This window comes from Lissotriton vulgaris, chromosome 4_1 (assembly GCF_964263255.1).
Source record: "Lissotriton vulgaris chromosome 4_1, aLisVul1.2, whole genome shotgun sequence".
NCBI lineage: Eukaryota > Metazoa > Chordata > Amphibia > Caudata > Salamandridae > Lissotriton > Lissotriton vulgaris.
The window spans coordinates 2116992296-2117010892 of record NC_141691.1 but is presented as its reverse complement, the minus strand read 5'-3'; the positions used below and the strand labels follow the sequence as shown (position 1 = coordinate 2117010892).

Sequence of the window (18597 nt, the reverse complement as noted above, 5' to 3'; positions counted from 1 at the left end):
GGCTGCGGCTGAAGGGGTGGAAGAGGTGAGAGGTGCCTGAGGCACCAAAACCTCATGTAAACTGCCCCTGGCTCAAGATACATGTGTGACAGCACCTGAAACTGGCTGTACATACATGTGTGACAACACCTGACACTGCCTCTACTTACATGTGTGACAACATCTGACACTGGCTCTATAAACATGTGTGACAACACCTGACACTGGCTGTACATACATGTGTGACAACACCTGACACTGCCTCTACTTACATGTGTGACAACATCTGATACTGGCTCTACCTACATGTGTGACAGCACTTGACATCTCTGAGTGTGTCTGTGTAACAGTACCTGACACCTTTGTCTCCATTTGTGTGTGACATCACCTAATACCTCTAGCACTGGTTCTACGTGTGCGTGTTTGTGTGTGTGTGTGTATATGTGTGTCTGTGCCAGCACCAGACACCTCTGTCACTGGCTCTACATGTTTGTGATGGCACCTGACATCGCTGGCACTGGTTCTACAGTGTGTGTGTGTGTGTGTGGGGGGGGGGGGGGTGCGTGTGTGTGTGTGTGTGTGACAGCATCTCAACTGCTGGCACTACATATTTGTGTAACAGCACCTGACACCTGTGGTACCGACTCTACTTGTGTGTGATAGCACCTGACACTTCTGGCACGGGCTCTAGGTGAGTGTGACATCCCCTGACACTTCTGGCACTGGCTCTACATGTGTGTGTGTGAGTGACAGCACCTGACACCTCTGGCACTGTCTCTATGTGTGTGTGTGTGTGTGTGTGTGTGTGTGTGTGACAGCACCTGCCACCGGCTCTATGTGTGTGTCACAGAACCTGACACATCTGGCACTGGCTCTATGTGTGTGTGACAGCACCTGACACTTCTGGCACGGGCTCTAGGTGAGTGTGACATCCCCTGACACTTCTGGCACTGGCTCTACATGTGTGTGTGTGAGTGACAGCACCTGACACCTCTGGCACTGTCTCTATGTGTGTGTGACAGCACCTGCCACCGGCTCTATGTGTGTGTCACAGAACCTGACACATCTGGCACTGGCTCTATGTGTGTGTGACAGCACCTGACACTTCTGGCACGGGCTCTAGGTGAGTGTGACATCCCCTGACACTTCTGGCACTGGCTCTACATGTGTGTGTGTGAGTGACAGCACCTGACACCTCTGGCACTGTCTCTATGTGTGTGTGACAGCACCTGCCACCGGCTCTATGTGTGTGTCACAGAACCTGACACATCTGGCACTGGCTCTATGTGTGTGTGACAGCACCTGACACTTCTGGCACGGGCTCTAGGTGAGTGTGACATCCCCTGACACTTCTGGCACTGGCTCTACATGTGTGTGTGTGCGTGACAGCACCTGACACCTCTGGCACTGTCTCTATGTGTGTGTGTGTGTGTGTGACAGCACCTGCCACCGGCTCTATGTGTGTGTCACAGAACCTGACACATCTGGCACTGGCTCTATGTGTGTGTGACAGCACCTGACACCTCTGGCACTGTCTCTATGTGTGTGTGTGTGTGTGTGTGACAGCACCTGCCACCGGCTCTATGTGTGTGTCACAGAACCTGACACATCTGGCACTGGCTCTATGTGTGTGTGACAGCACCTGACACCTCTGGCACTGGCTCTAAGTGTTTGTGATAGCCCCTGACACCTCTGGGACTGGCTCTATGGGTGTATCTGTGACAGCACCTCACACCTGTTTGTGTGTGTGTGTGTGTGTGTGGGTGTGTGTGTGTGTGTGTGTGTGTGTGTGTGTGTGTGTGTGTGTGTGTGTGTGTGTGTGTATGTGTGTGTGAAACAGCACCTGATACCTCAGCACTCAATCTATGTGTATCTTTGTAACACACCTGACACCTCTGGGACTTCCCCTACATGAACAACCTGTGTATAAGGAACAAGGGAAACCAAATTAAATTGGTCAGAGACCTTGGCATCTAACTTATTGCACAAGACAGTGGTCCCTGAGTTAGCGGAGAATATAAATATAATAAATATAGCCTCAATCAGTGCTATAGTGTAGCCGATATTCAGCCGGACAAGGGCTGCTTTAATATGCAAAATGTTTGAATAAAACGGGAATGCGAGTTCCATAACAGTGGGATACAAGCTGCATGTATGACAGCACATGTGTCTGACTTTAAGAGCAATCTCTGACCTCATGCTCTGTATGAGAGTGGGAGACTTACCAGTGAGTGCAGCCAAGATCACCACCAGCAGCAGCAGCGAAAGTCCACAGACAGCACAGAGCAGCACTCGGGAGGATAGAGTCACTGTAAGAGAGGAGACGAGACAAGGGGTCAGAGAAGCTTCTGGAAACACAGGATGCAGGGAGAGGAACTGTACAGGATAGGGGGTGTTGTGCCTGGACAGGCCGGGGCAGGTTCAGGGGTCAGCTGGGTGTCTCTTACTAGCAGAGCTTTGGAGGAATCCATCCTAAGAACTGGGCCTATATAGTCTCTGACGCCATAAGTGAACTTCAGACACCTGTAGGCTTCTAGGCGCTCAAGAGATGGGCTTTCAGTACTGCAAGGCATAGAGAATAGGACCCTACAGGCTAGGACAGTGTCAGGATTTAAAACGTATATCGCTTACTCATAGAATTTGGAACCTCTAATATCTGACACCACAAGGTGGACTCAACTCCTTCGGCTTCATGGCACTAGAAAGGAGGCTACAGGCGCAAGGTTTCCCCCTGCAGCAATGTTGAATGTTTTACCATTGTAGGAATCACTGAAGGTTTGCAAAGAAATAACCAGCTTTTCTGCTAAAGAGGCCTAAAAAATAAATCTTTTTTTTTAAAACAAATTTTCACAGAATTGAAAACCCAGGTTAAAACGGGGATGCATTCCCACCTCATGAAATGACTCCTCAGCAGTAAAACACATGCTGGGGTGACATTAATGTACACATCACAGCACGTGCTCTCTTCTGCTCCTCAGTTTGATGATCAGATAAAAGTGAATACATTCATTATTTTTTGAAAACGGACCCTGGAATGGCACACGCTTTTGCGTGTGCTTTTCATTATGGGTTCCGTGATTGGGCTTTGTTTGCTTGAGTTTTTGAAACAGAGCATGCAATAAGCCAAAGGCGGGCCTATTGGTGTCTGTTTAGCGCACCAAAGCCCATATGTTTTCAATTATCGTGCCCAGACACGGGCGCGATTATTGAAAACATATGGCTCACAGTGGTGCGCCCGCACGCGCACCACTCGCGGGCGTGTTTTTTTTTTACAGTAGCGATTGCTTTCGCTATCATTTTCAGTGCCTCTTGTTTTTTGGTAGCGGCTGTATACTGATAGGTGGTTCCAGAAAGGGACACATACTTGTACAGAAAAGTGGTTTCATTTAATAATGCGCTGCTGAGATGTTTTTATAGCACAAACTGGAGGATTTCATGGTCACTGGGCCGTCTCCGATCGGTGGGGTTAATGAAGCGGAAGTGCCTGACAGCCTGACGTGCGAGCAGCATTATTTATTATTAGTTCAGAGGAAGATGATGGCAAATACAGCACCATGTGGTGGAGACGGCTGCCGAAGCACCGAGCATGGGCTGCAAATGGAGGAGGAGTATGAGGAGGAGCTTGAGACAAGGTTTGATGCCCACCAGAGGTTGGGCCACTAGTGAACTCCAGTGGTCCTTGGCTACCATGAAGGTGCCCCACCACCCCCTGTCAAATCAAGGCCCCATTCCTGATCAGATGTGCTGTAGTTAGGCTGACTGAACGTACCCTCCATACTCACTTCGACATTGATATGGCCATCGTTTTCAGTGTTGGGCATTTTCTGTACAAGGATGAGTAGTTTAGTGGACGTTGCTGCTGTCAGGCCCGCCTGAGGGGCTCCTCGGCCTGCGTGATGAACACCCCGTGCTGTCCTCGGTTGTGACACGTCATCAGAAGGCGGGCTCTTTACCGTCTCATCAAGTCCTCACCGCCCGCTGATGACTGATGGGCGCGCGCTGCTTCATCCAATTATTATTTATAACACGAAAACCGGGGGGTCTAGAAAGGAGCTCACAGTTGCTCCAACCAGAAAACTAATGACTCCTCACAAAGTGAGTCAAAACAAAGTATTGTATAGTCTATATAAACATGGGCCATTCAATGATGAATGGGCCAAGGTTCTAACACTTAAGAAGTCTCAATCACGTACACTTGTGCATGGTATAGCAATGGCGGAGTACATGAGGGCAGGTTGTGCCCCACCAGGCTTGATAGGGACCAACGCTCCTCGTCTATTCTTGAATGACAAATCCTTTCTAAAAGATTGGTCGCTGAAAGCTTGGCGGTGTACCCGCGATTGGCTCATCCTGATAATCAGCACAGCCAAGAGGGTAGCAGATTCATTTTTAATTGAAATACAAGTTTTAGAGGCACAAATTAAAACCACTGTCACGCCTATTGTCTTCAGGAAACAACAGGAAGAATCTAATAAGAACAATAAGGAATTTAAGGATTCCATTCTGCAAATCAAAATAGATAAGTTTAAAAAAGACTTAGCTAAATTCAAACTTGATCGGGTCTATCCCTACACTAGTGATTCATACAAGGCACCGGAGTATAGGAAGAATGGGAAAAGATATGGCTCCAACTACTCAGGGTCAAGTTCAGATACCAACAGTGATTCAGATACATCTAATCCACCCTCCTATATGGCCAGAGGACGAGGGAGATCTAACAGATTCCAAAACTATAGAGGGCAACAAGCACTGCTCAGTTCCAACCTTGGTGGCCGTCGTCACCTTGGGGACATCCTGCACACCAACAACATCCTTTTCAACCTCCACCGGGACCTTTTCCAGGCTATCAGCCTAATTATAACAACCAGCCTTTTTTAGGGTTTGGCCCACGGAGGACGAGAGGAAAAAGAAGAAACCCACAGGTGCAGGTACATTGGGAGAGACGTCGGGCCACATTCGGGAACCCGCAGTCACACCAGGAGGAACCCATCTCAGACAGAGAATGACCTGAATCAAGCCTTGTAGTCAATCTAAGCAGTAAAGGACTGTTAGGCTCCTCACTACTGCATGCTGCTCTTTGCTCTAAGACGCCTCAGGGCTTTTAAATACTCCCGTTTTGTCGTATTATTTGTATTTGTTTGGGACCACATTTTACCTTGGTTTTAATTTCCCCTCCGCATTGCCGCACCTTAATTGTGCCCCGCACCGCTATTTTGGCGGATTGTCCTTCGCGCTTTCTACTCTTGTGAGCGCCATCTTGGAGGGGATTCAGGGAAGCTCACGCCTCACTCTGCGCTCTAGCAGTCAGGTGGACTGGCTAGAGGCAGTCTCTGGGCATCATCTACTTTAAGGGCTGACCGAGATAGGAACGGCATGTTAGGCTCCTCACTACTGCACGCTGTGCTTTGCTCTAAGACGCTTCAGGGCTTTTAAATACTCCCATTTTGTCGTATTATTTGTATTTGTTTGGGACCACATTTTACCTTGGTTTTAATTTCCCCTCCGCATTGCCGCAACTTAATTGTGCCCCGCACCGCTATTTTGGCGGATTGTCCTTCGCGCTTTCTACTCTTGTGAGCGCCATCTTGGGGGGGATTCAGGGAAGCTCACGCCTCACTCTGCGCTCTAGCAGTCAGGTGGACTGGCTAGAGGCAGTCTCTGGGCATCATCTACTTAAGGTCTGACCGAGATAGGAACGGCCTGTTAGGCTCCTCACTACTGCGCGCTGCGCTTTGCTCTAAGACGCTTCAGGGCTTTTAAATACTCCCGTTTTGTCATATTATTTGTATTTGTTTGGGACCACATTTTACCTTGGTTTTAATTTTCCCTCCGCATTGCCGCACCTTAATTGTGCCCGCACCACTATTTTGGCGGATTGTCCTTCGCGCTTTCTACTCTTGAGAACGCCATCTTGGGGGGGATTCAGGGAAGCTCGCGCCTCACTCTGCGCTCTAGCAGTCAGGTGGACTAGCTAGAGCCCTATTTAAACCCGATATTATGGCGCGCAGCGTGTGCGCGCTGCGTGTGCGCCGCAGTGACGCTGCAGTCACGCCAGAGTCCAGCCCATCTGCGCCCGTCCGCGCTGAGGACGGCCTGGACGGCTGGTCATCGGCTAGCCTCGAGGATAAATCTACGGCTGTCAGGTACTCTAGTTACGACCTGCTTAGGCTAAAACCATCTTGTCTCCCATGTCACTTTAAAATCTCCCTGGAGGATCTCTTACCCTCTATGCTGCGGGTGTTCTCTTGAGGGCTCTGGGGGCTCCAGCCTCCCTCCGTCTCCCCATCCATCGGGACAATACATTAACAAAAGAGGCAGTACTGTGAGAGAAGACGGCTTCCTCATTAATGCCCGCTCGCTAATCAAGCATAATATCGCTTTCAAGGATTATGTGCTGGATAGAAAGCCCTCGTGGGTATTTGTCACTGAAATGTGGGCAAAGGATTCTTCTGGCCCAGACCTTGTAGAGGCAGTTCCAGAGGGCTATTTTTTGGCTCGGCTGGATAGAATAGGTCGGGTAGGAGGAGGGCTGGCTATCCTCTATAAAGATAGCTTTAATTGTCACACCTTACCTTTATCGAATCCTCAGGATAACTTCCAAGCCCTGTATTTCTCTCTAAAGGGCGTTTACGAAACCCCATTTAATGGGATCCTGATTTACCACTCCCCTGGCCCTAGAGCTGATTTTGGGCAACAGCTACTTCACATCCTTGAACCCTATTTTAGCCGTGAACATCTAACGGTCTTGGGATATTGGAACTATCACTTAGAGAAGTTGGAGGCTAATGATACTCTCTCCCTGCTGGATGCCTTGTCCGCCCGTGGGCTGAATCAGCTTGTGAGAGACGCCACCCATCAAGCGGGCCATACGCTCGATGGGGTCTTCTCCAATGATGGCAGTTTGGTTGTAAAGGACCCCTTCCCCTCTCGTGGTCGGATCACTTTGCTGTACCGATTGAAGTGACTTGTCTGATTGTTGACAGGAACGAAAAGGTCCCGAGTAAAATGGAATCACGGAGGAATTTAAAAAATATCTCTAATAGCTCTCTTGCCCCCTGGATTTCCAGTATGTCCACCTCCCAAGAGGAAGACGTTCATCTGGCGGTCTCGCAGTTTGAAAAGGCCGTTACTATGGCATTTGACGAACTGGCCCCTGCCCGGTCGCGCTATTTGGCGAGGAAAAAACCGTCGGCTCCATGGTTCTCCGAGCACCTAAGACTCCTTAGACAGGGAGTCAGGAGACAGGAGCGTCTCTGGCATACCAGCTGGGATCTAAGGGACAAAGAGGCGCATAAGATCTTATTGAGGGGCTACAAGGTGGAGGTAATAAGGGTGAAACAGGAATATTTCACGGCTCTCACCATTTCACTTTCCTCCCCGAAAGAGCTCTTCAAGATTGTTGACTCTCTGACATCCCTGCAGATCCCGGACCCTGTTATTGCCTCTCAGCAACTCTGTAACAATATAGCTCTTTTCTTTCAGACTAAGATCGCTGATATTTACTCAGCTTTAGAGCTGCAGAGGACTCTAACTACTGAGCCCTCTGTCCCCTCTGTTTCCGCACCAGTTCCTGCTGAGAACTCCTTCTTGGGGCGCCTGGCCTCCTTTCCTCCTCTCTCTCTTCAGGAATTAGAGAAGCTCCTGAATAAAACTAGGTCTGGCTCCCCATTAGATGCCTGTCTGCTTAAGATCCTCAAGCAGTGCAGGGAATCTCTCCTGCCCCCTCTTGTTGAGTTCCTGAATAGGGCTATGAGGGACGGCATCTTTCCTCAGCAATGGAAGAGGGCAGTGGTAAAGCCGTTGCTCAAGAAACCATCTCTCGACCATGGGGTATTAAAGAACTTCTGCCCTATTTCACTGCTCCCTGCTTCTGCGAAGATGCTGGAAATCCATCTGTATAAGCATTTCGCGGGCTTCGTGGAAAGCTCTGGTCAGCTGGATTACTCGCAGCATGGTTTCAGGAGGGAACATAGCACCGAGTCGGCCCTCACCATAGTGCTGGATAATATCCGCACACGAGCTGATGGGGGCCAGACCACCCTCCTGATCCTGCTAGACCTCACGGCTGCCTTCGACACCCTTTCTCCCTCGGTCTTAACATCACGCCTGAGGGAGATTGGGGTTGAGGGGTCTGCCCTGTGTTTGCTGACCTCTTTCCTCGACCAGAGAGAGCAGAGGGTGAAGCTGGGGGATTTTCTATCTCCATCCCGGTCTGTGCATTGTGGGGTCCCTCAGGTGTCTGCATTAAGTCCGACCCTTTTCAACATCTATGTGACCCCACTTGCCAGACTGATTAGATCTTTCGGGATGGAGGTAGTCTCCTACGCCGACGACACCCAGATCCTCGTCTCTCTCTCCCAGCCGGCCAGCTCGGCTGCCTCCAATTTTAGATCTTGCATGGAGGCAGTCGCTCAATGGATGATCCACAATTCATAGAAATTAAATGGGGAGAAGACGGAGGTCATGGTGTTCGGAGGAAAAGAAGAGATATGGTCGGCGAACTGGTGGCCGGACTCACTGGGAGCTTGTCCTGTCCCTGCTACATTAGCTAAAAACCTAGGAGTCCTGATTGATCCTACCCTCAGCATGCGTCAACAGGTCAATAGAAAGTTTCAACCTGCTGGGGCATAATCTATGTACTGAGGAAGATTAGACACTTTCTCTCTCAGCAGGCGAGAAAACAAGTTGTGGTTGCACTCATTGGCTCCCGTCTGGACTTTACAATGCGCTGTATGCGGGACTAAACAAGGGTCTCCTGCAGTGCTTGCAAATGGTCCAGAACGCGGGGGCCAAATTTGTATTAGATCTGCCCAGATGTGCCTCGGCCACCTTCACCAGAAAATCGCTACACTGGCTCCCCATCGAAGATCGGATCCTCTTTAAAACTATGTGCATGACCTACGGGGCCCTGGCCAGAGGCAGTTCTACTGGGATCGGATCCGTCATGTCTCTCTATAGCCCCTCTAGGAACTTGCGCTCTGCCAACAAATTTCTGTTATCAGTCCCCTGCACCCGTAGAGCTAAATGGGGTGGCAAAGCCTTCTCCACTCTGGCACCTGAGTGGTGGAATATTCTTCCGGTGGAACTTAAGTCCCTTCCCACCTTGCAGTCATTTAGAAAGGCTCTGAAAACTCGGCTTTTCGCGAAGTCATAGTTGTAGTTGTGTTCTGCCTTTTTTGTTTTGATTTGTTTTTGCTAGGCGCCTTGATGCCTTCGGGTTTTAGTTGCGCATTATAAATTTTATTTCATTCATTCATTCATTCGTTCATTCAAAGGACTAAATGCTGTGGAGGAAAAGGTCCTCAATAAGGGCTTAGGGTATGTAACTGCATGTAATAGGGATCCATTTCAGTTACAGGTCGAACTGGCTCAGTTTTTTCGGAAACTTCGTCTGCATTACTTCTTTACGGATAAGAATACTGTTGATGAATTTCCTAAGAGTGATAACACTGGCCTAAGGAACAAGTTGACTTTTTTACCACCAACCCACTCCGTACCTGCTCAGGTAGCCACGTTCGAAAAGGCAGTGAGGGATGATATTGACAAACTGTGGAATATGCAAACTAGCACTTACAACAATCTATCAAGACTGGAACATCAAGCCTTACAGTCTTTGGCACAGGATTCGACGATCACGATAAAACCTGCCGATAAAGGCGGTTCTATTGTGATCCAAAACACCAATGAATACAGAACTGAGTGTTTATGCCATCTGAATGACAGAACATCCTATGAACCTCTGTCTATAGATCCCACAGCTAGACTGATGAATGAAATTCAGATCTCGGTAGAAGAGGCCCTTAGTGAAGGGTGGATTACCCACCAGGAGGCACAATTTTTACAGACTCAACTTCCCACAATGCCTTACTTTTACACGCTGCCAAAAGTGCACAAGGCCCAGAGACCACCACCAGGGATACCGATAATATCAGGTCAAGGCTCGGTCTTAGAGCCTTTATCCGCTTTTGTGGACTACTTTCTAAGGCCTATTGTGCATACCATGCCGACGTACCTACAGGACACTAAAGATCCAGAGATTGATTTTAACTTCAAAACAGACTATTTGGTCTCTTTCGATGTTGAGTCACTATATACTTCCATCCCCCAGGATGAGACTTTAGATACCATAATGTCCATCCTGGGGGAGACTCATCTTGATTCCATTACACCAATTCAATTTATAATGGCTCTGGCGAGGCTCGCCATGAAAGAAATTATTTTTAGGTACGAAGAGACTATCTGCCTTCAAACATCAGGGACCAGCATTGGCAGCATTTTTGCGCCGAGCCTGGCGAACCTCTATGTTCACACATTTGAACAACAACACGTCTTGACGTCCACCAATCCTTTTTTTTCCATCCATTAAATGGTGGAAACGATATATAGACGACGTTTTTGTTGTATAGAGAGGAGATAAGGAATCTATCCTGCAATTCCATCAGTGGCTGAATACTCAGAATCGCTATTTGTGATTTACTGTAGAGATCAGCAAGGAGAGATTACCTTTCCTGGATCTCTCCATTTATTCTACCACCACAGGACTAGAGAGCGAACTATTTCGCAAACCAATGGCCAGAAACTCCTTGCAGTTACATGAGAGTCAGCACCGAAAGCCCTCTGGGACAATCTGCCGTATGGGCAGTTTCTTCGGGTGCGGCATAATTGCTCGACCCAAGAAACCTTTATTAAACATGCAGAGAGTTTATCCTGTCAACTTTTCGCAAGACACTATCCTAGGAAGCTGATAAAACGCTCTTTGAAGAGAGCAGTAAACAACAACCGTGAGGCACTGCTTGAGCCCCCTGTAGCAAAGCCCCTATTGAACCGGTTAACGTTTGTTAGTACTTTTAACACCAAGTTTAACCATATCCAACGGATTGTCCGATGCCACTGGCACGTCCTGAATTGCAGCAATGACAAGATCGAGCTACCACTTTTTGCTTTCAAGCGTTCGAGCTGTCTGCGTGACCGCTTAATACTCGACCTAAGGAGTTGCCAAAAGGAGCAATTGGCACCTTATGGGATCTACCTGCGGTGACAGGACATAATCCATGTGGATGTTGCTCTGTCTGTTCACAAACCAGACAAGAATCCCAAATAGATATAGGGACTGACCGCCCCTGGGAGTTGAAACACTTTACTAATTGTAATAGCACACACGTAATTTACCAACTTACTTGTCCATTCGCAGCCAAATATGTTGGTATGACAACTCGCAAGGTACAAACTCGAATGCTAGAACATAAAAGTGCATTTAGATGTAGGAAGACGGTGTCCAAACTCACTAAACATTATGCAGAGCAGAACCACTCAGAAGAAAACTTTAGGTGGATAATATTGGAGAAACCATACATACCATCACATATTGGAGATGTCTCCAAATATTTATTCATGAAACAACAGAAGTGGATATATAAGCTGTCTACAGATACTCGAGGTCTGAATGATGAAATACCCTGGACAAGTTTACAATGAGTTAATGTAGTTTCTTATCTCATTGGATAGTCCTCCCCTTTTTCATATGTGTATCATCAAATGCTCTCTCTTGCTACCGAACTTCTTCCCTTTTTGGCTGTGACATGTAGACCTGTTAAAGACACATCAGGCGATTTGACACTAGAATTAGTGGATTAGCTTATAATGAGTTAATGTAGTTCCTGCAATCGATGGATAGTTCCTTTTTTATATGTGTATTACTAAATGCACTTGCTTGTAACTAAACTTCTCCCCTTATTGGCTGGGACATCTGTCAAAGATACATCAGGCGATTTGATATTGCAATTGATGGTTGCCTGCGGACGGATGAAGGTTGGGGTAGTAACTGTGAGCCTCTTGGTTCGTGGTAACCAACTATCCTAGTCTTCGCCCAACTCCTATGACACAGTTCAAAGATCGTTTATGGTTAGCATTGACAGGTTTATTTAACACAACTGACTGCTTGATTTAAATGGCGGCGGGATTATGTCCGTATTCCACTCCTGTTGAGAGAAGCTTGAGAAATAAAGCTATCACAAGTTGAATTACCAAAATAAACAAGAAATATCTTTTCTCCCATAGTTTATTGCTTTTGTGCTAAAGTAACGTGAATATTTAAATATGGTATCTCCTAAGAAGTAAATACTATTCGGAGTAGTTTGGCTTCTATTGTGATTAATCGAGGATTAAGCTTGGAACTACGTGGCTGAAAGCGATGATGTCATCGGGTAGTTCACTAAGCTCTCGCGAGACTACGGAAGCCCACGGAAAAACATTTGGCTTGGTTGGTCCTTGAAGTTCTCCTTTCCTCGTTATGGTATATACGAATATACGATTCATAAAGTAAGTGACTCCTTCTATCTTTAGCACATACTTGAGAGCCAACATTAATGTGTTTTAAGGCATACATCCGTAATTGCGCCCCGCCCCAAACAGCGCAATTCCCTATGAAGACGCCTACTCTGTTATTATTATTCATTTAACTTATAAGGCGCGCAGCTACCCGTAGTGGGTTCCCCGGCACCAAGGGACAGATTAAAACAGAGAGTGGAGGGCAGCCGTAGATCATTGCCAAAAGAGCCAGGTCTTAAGTCCTTTGCGGAAACGGGAGAGGTTGGTTTCAGTTTTTAAAGCGACAGGCAGGACATTCCAGAGCTTAGGACCAAGGTGGGAAAATGAGCAACCGCCCATCTTCACCAGCCTAAATCTCGGGGTCACAAAATCACTTTTACCTGAAGATCTGAGGGAACGAGTAGGATGATAGGCTTGAATGAGTTCTTGTAGATATTTAGGGGCTGTGCCTTGTTTAATATTAAATACATAGCAGAGAGCCTTAAACTTGATTTGACTGGCAATCCTAAGCCAGTGAAGGTCATAGAGTGATTGAGAGATGGAGGTTCTCCGCGTAACATGACATAAAAGTCGTGCAGCCGCATTCTGCACAACCTGAAGTTTTTTTAAGGTTCCTAGATCAGCTCCCAAATAAAGAACATTGCCATAGTCCAGGCGGGAAACAACTAATGCCTGGACCACCGTCTTTTGAGTAGAAGCAGGGAGCATCCAGAGAATTTTGTGGAGCCATCTTAAGATGGTAAAGCAGATAGATGCCACCCTTACCACTTGCTGCCGCATAGAGAGATTCTCGTAAATGAGAAATCCGAGGTTGCGCACCTGGGCAACAGGGATAAAACCCATTTCTTTAGGCCAATGTTGAGGGCCCCATGGGTTACTCCCTTTGCCCAAGATAACAACCTCGGTCTTTCTCCATTGAGTTTTAGAAAGTTACTTCGCATCCACTCAGAAACCTTTATCAGTCCTTGTTTAAGGGTTGAAATGTTTCCATCTTCCACATTAGAAAAAGAAAAAATAATTTGCGTATCGTCGGCGTACGAGAATAGAGTAAGACCAGCTTCCTCCAAAATAGTAGCCAGGGGTCTAACGTAAATGTTAAATAGTAGAGGACTCAGGATAGACCCCTGGGGAACACCGTACGCTGAAGAGCAAATTTTGGAGGAGGCTCCTGCAGAGAAAACCTGAAAGGTACGGTTACTCAAATAAGATGCCACCCATGCCAAAGCAGGACCCTCAACTCCTAAAGATCGAGTGATGCAAGGAGGATGGAATGTGACACCGTATCAAAGGCCGCACTCAAATCAAGTAATATGAGTGCAGATGTTTCTCCGCGATCAATACAGTGACACAATTTCTCGGTGACTCCCAAAAGCGTTGTTTCAGTGGAGTGATTAGCCCTAAAACCTGATTGGGACGGATGTAGGAATCCCGAGCTTTCCACAAAGTGGGTAAGCTGTGTATTAATGTGCCTTTCTAAGATCTTCGATAGGATGGGCAAGAGCGAGATTTGCCTGTAGTTTGACAATTCAGAAGGGTCAGCTCCAGCCTTCTTCAGGAGAGGGCTAATCATTGCATGTTTCCACTCCGATGGGACAAAAGCCTCTTTCAGAGAAGAGTTCAAAAACTCCTTTAAGACACAACAAGAGCCCGGACCAAGTTGTTTCAGAATATTAATCAGCAAAGGGTCGCACGGAGAGCCCGATTTAATACTTTCCAAACAAAGAGCAAATGATACCTCATCGAAAGGTGACCAGACAGTAATTTTAGTTGCAGAGTCAGGCGCGCTACTATGGGTAGGTTCAAAAGGCAAAATAGATTCCCCAGGAGAAACCGGGGAACCCAGAGAATCATAGATAAGCTCGCCTTTGCTATAAAAAATTCTGCAATTGAGTCACATTGTGCCTCATCTAAAGTCGGGGAGTAGGGACAGTATCAGAGCCTGCTAACTTCTTTACTACTTTAAAGAGCGTACGTGAACAATTTTGAGCATGTGTAATGGTATTGGCAGTATAAGTGGCTCTTGCCAACCTGCACTGTTTATGATATTCTCTAAGGGCACCTTATAGTCCACTTTACGGGCAGGTGAATAAGAGCTCCTCTCAAAGGCCTTACATTTAGACTTCATATCCTTTAAATCTTCTGTAAACCACGTCACTGGGGGGCGGTGTGGCAAAGAATGTTTAGGCACCAGAGGAAGTAGGGTATTAACAGCAGCATTAAGCCAGTTCCAGACAGCCAAATCGAACAAGGGTAATCACAAGCTGGTATCCGTCAAATTCTTAGATAAGAGACCATTAAGCTCATCAATATCAAGCTTACCCCAAAGTCGAAAACTCTCATGAGTGTCTCCACCGCCTTTAGTTACAACCTGTGTAGGTGTCAAAAGGAATTGGACTGCGAAATGGTCAGACCACTCCAAGGGGAGAGCAGGGTGACTACAGTTAAACAGAAGATTTGAAAGGTTAGGATCCAATAAGTGCCCAGCCGTGTGTGTAGGTCCTGAGTTACATAAGAAAATATTGAGAGCTTCTAAATCTGATAAAAAAGATTTACTGACATTACACTGCGGATCATCTAAATGCAAAATGAGGTCGCCAAGAATAGAGAAATTAGCAGCTTTTAGCAAAAGAGGGGCAATGGCATCAGAAAAGGAAGTAGCCCATGAATTAGGATTTCCAGGGGGATGGTATATCAGGAAGCCGGACAAAGTCATCTGAGGATTGACCGCAAGTTTAAACTGAGCAGCCTCACAAACCTGGAGAGGAAAAGCTTCAAATTTACAGCTGTAACTCATTTTAAAAATGACCGCGATGCCACCTCCTTTGCCAATGCCTCTATCCTTTCTTACCATAACGTAATCAGGGGGAAGGGCCACAGCAGCATCGGGCCCTGAGCTGACATGTAGCCAGGTTTCGGTAAGAAACAGAGCATCAGGTTTCTCAGTATTCAGGAAATCAAATATATTATTTTTATGTTTAGGGAGTGACCTACAATTAATACTCCAAAACCGTAAGTTGCGACAAACCTGGGATGGTGACGAACTAGTTCTAGTGTAATGACGAGCTGTTTTGATCAGCTTACTAGAGGTCATCCTACCCAGTGAAAATCCACAATGAAGGCATTTAAAGCTGTGCATAGGGAGAACACAATTTTTACACTAGGGCGATGGCCGCTGCCTAAGTGATTTTAGCTCCATAGAAGTATAACTGGGACGACTGATGTTGCCTAAGGGGCTTACTGGATCTCGAGCAGAGTTTTTGGCCGTCGGACCCGGCAGGGCGCAGACGGGCTTGCCTCTCGCGCGCCCGCTGCATGCGCGCGCTGCGCGCTGGCATCTATGTGTTTAAATAGTCGCGCAGAAGGACTAGCGCGCTAACCAAGATAGCGCTGCCCCGAAGTCCCGAAAGGAAGTATGCAAGTATGCGGCAAATTATAACAGTCTTAAAAAGAGGTACAATCAGCATGAAGCGTTAGGCTGGTCTCTGTAGGACTGCGCGCTGGCATCTGCGTGTATAAATAGTCACGCAGAAGGACTAGCGCACTAACCAAGATGGCGCTGCCTCGAAGTCCCGAAAGGAAGAAGGGACTATCGGTATGATCAGCCCGGGAAGCAAAATAGCAGCAAAATACACAAGGATACTGTGAGAAGTTGGCCTGATATATGATGCTCACTAGTTCTAGTGATCACCTTGTATTATGCCAAGCAACCCTTATGATGATCGGTTGTAAGTCAACCTTATAGACCAGTTATCCTAGTGGTAACGTGGACAAAGCAGTCTTAGGCTAAACTCTGAAAGGCATGTGAAGCCAGCTGTATTACCATACACAACCCCCTTGAATACCAAATGAAAGGACACCACACAGATATATATTGAAAATATATATAAATTTATTAACTACAAATATCCCCTGGACTCTTTATGAGCACAGAAGCACACGCGTTAAACACAAGACAATTTAAAATACACAAAAGTTGCACAATATGGATGAGCCCTAGGGGCCACCTAAACCATATACTAAGAAAGTGGTATAAGAGATACCAATCGGAAAGGAAACAGGCCTAGGCCCTTGGGAATCGCTGGAGCTGATCGGGACTAGCAGTGACTAAGTCGGGAAAGGCCCGCGGGAATCGGGTGCAGTGTTTAAAGTGCACGCACTCACCAATGTTAAGTCTATGGTGCGTAAAAAGTACAAAGTTAGTTAGTTCGGAACCTTCCGAGTGACCTAGAAAGCTGAAACTTAAGACACAGGCCTTAGAGGTGTGTACCAGTGTGGGAACACCGGCGTTGCTGAGTTATCTCACCCACAGGACGCGGGTGCATAGTGTCGAAGTAGTGTCGGGTTTCGTCACGCTGGTCGTTGGTGCTTGGAGCTGAAGATGCTGCAGGCGGCTCGATGTGAAGAGTTCCGGTGGATCTGAAGATGTGAAGACCTGAAAGCAGAGGGGACAATGTTCAAAGTCACTAGCCAGTGACTACCGTGCAACCAGATTGGAACCAGGCGATGTCGGGTGCAAACAGGTGTTGAGGTGTAGCTTCTCTCTGCAGCCACGTGGACACCGGGGGTCGAGGACATCCAGGAGTCCGTCACAAGCTGTCCCACATAGGCTTCTCGCTGTTGGCGGTGTCGGCAACTTGATCGGAGCAAACAGGCCTTGGCTAATGCAAGCCACGCAGGAGTCAAAAAAAGCTTATCACTCGGACCAGCAAGGTCAGAGTGGGTGCTCCTTTTTACAGGAGCGAGGGCAAGTCTGGAGCAACCAGACCCACAGTGTACTTCTTCAGTTTCGTCGCCAAGATGGCCGCTGACCACATGGCTTGTGGCCGGGATGGCGCGTCGAGTGGCACAATGCAAAAGGGCCCCACGCAGATCGTGGAGATGCTGGGGGGCTGATCTTCAGTGCAAGGGCTGCTCGGTAGTGGGGGTTCTCAGTCCCCAAAGTACAACGTCGAGGGTGCCTCAGATGCTGCGCAGTCAGCTTCTCGGGGGTCTTCCAAGAGGTCCGGTCCCACGTCTCTCGGTGCCTCCACGGGTCCCTTCTTTGCAGGGACTGTGGATCGAGCTGTGAGAAGTCTGGGAGTCTGGGTCTTGTCAGGCTCTGGGCTCGGACTCCGGCAAGAGGCGGCGGCAAAGCAGATGTCGATTCGCTGGTTGGTACCTGTTTTCACAGGGTGGCCACTCCTAGGCCACAAGGGAAGTTCTCTTCAGTCTTCTGTGCAGCAGAATGTCGAAGTCCAGTCGTCTTCTTCGTTTAAAGTTGATTCAGGATGATCTGAGGTGCTATGGCACTGCTCCCACTCTTATTTCCAATCTGAGGGGTGGATCACCTACTAGGTCCCTCCTCTGGGTGAGACCAGGAAGGGGGACGGTTACACCCTATTTCCTTTGTCCAGCTCCTCGCCAGCCTTGGGTCTGGAAAGTCCCAGGACCGGTTTGGACTGGCTTATGCACGGGGACACCTTGTGTGCCCCGGGCATGTCTCAATCTATTCAGCCCTGTCCTACCCAATACAAAAATCCTGTCTGGGGTGGTGCTCGCACCTCCCAAGGCAGGAAACCGTTTGTCCAAGCCTTCCTCGCTGGAAGGACTCCCAGCAGCAGGAGGTCAGACTTGTGTCTGTGGTGGCAGCATCCATTTTGTGATGCTGAGGCTCTGGTTAACTTTAACCGGGGTTAAGGCTACGCACATGTCGTGTCCCTCTAGGAGGGTGGAATGCTATCCCCGTCGACAGAACTGTAGAGGGGATAGTATTCCAAATTGTATGACACCTTACTCGACATGTTTTGATAAAGCCAAACCAAAGTTAGCATATAACCGCGAGGATTATAATGCACTTAAGAGTATATGGTATGGCAATATCCCGGAACAGCTAAGGGAGTTGTTCCCGAGAGCTGCAGACAGGCTCAGCTCATGCTAGATCACCATCTCACATTTTTCCACGCACTCTGCCTCCAGGATTGATGAGGCCTTCTATAGGAGTGGCTGATAGGAACATATGTGTCCAGTTTAGGTTAGGTATAGGTATACTACACCTAAGCAAGAGGTGATCACACCAACTTAACCCAGCTGAGTTATCAGCCAGTTGTAAGCATGGGTGGAAAATCCGTTTCGCTCGCGGATTTTGCGAATTTTCGGTAAATTCGCAATCCGCGAGATTCGCGAATCTCCCGCAAAATCCGCAAATCCGCGAGCAGCGGATTTTATGGCTTGCTCGCACTGTTCGCGTGAGTTCGCGGCTTCCCAGTACAACTTCGCGCCCCGCGAATAAGCGCAAAATTGCAGAAATACGAT

At 47.8% G+C, this 18597-nt stretch overlaps 1 protein-coding gene across 1 annotated transcript in view; it reads right to left on the bottom strand.

Annotated features, from left to right (window-relative positions):
• Positions 1-18597, bottom strand: part of LOC147725155 (C-type lectin domain family 2 member L-like) — a 115531-nt gene that overhangs the window by 44928 nt on the left and 52006 nt on the right. The window contains exon 2 of the mRNA XM_086967122.1: positions 2205-2288. Coding sequence (XP_086823248.1) covers positions 2205-2288 — 84 coding nt within the window. The remainder of the gene's footprint in view (positions 1-2204; positions 2289-18597) is intronic.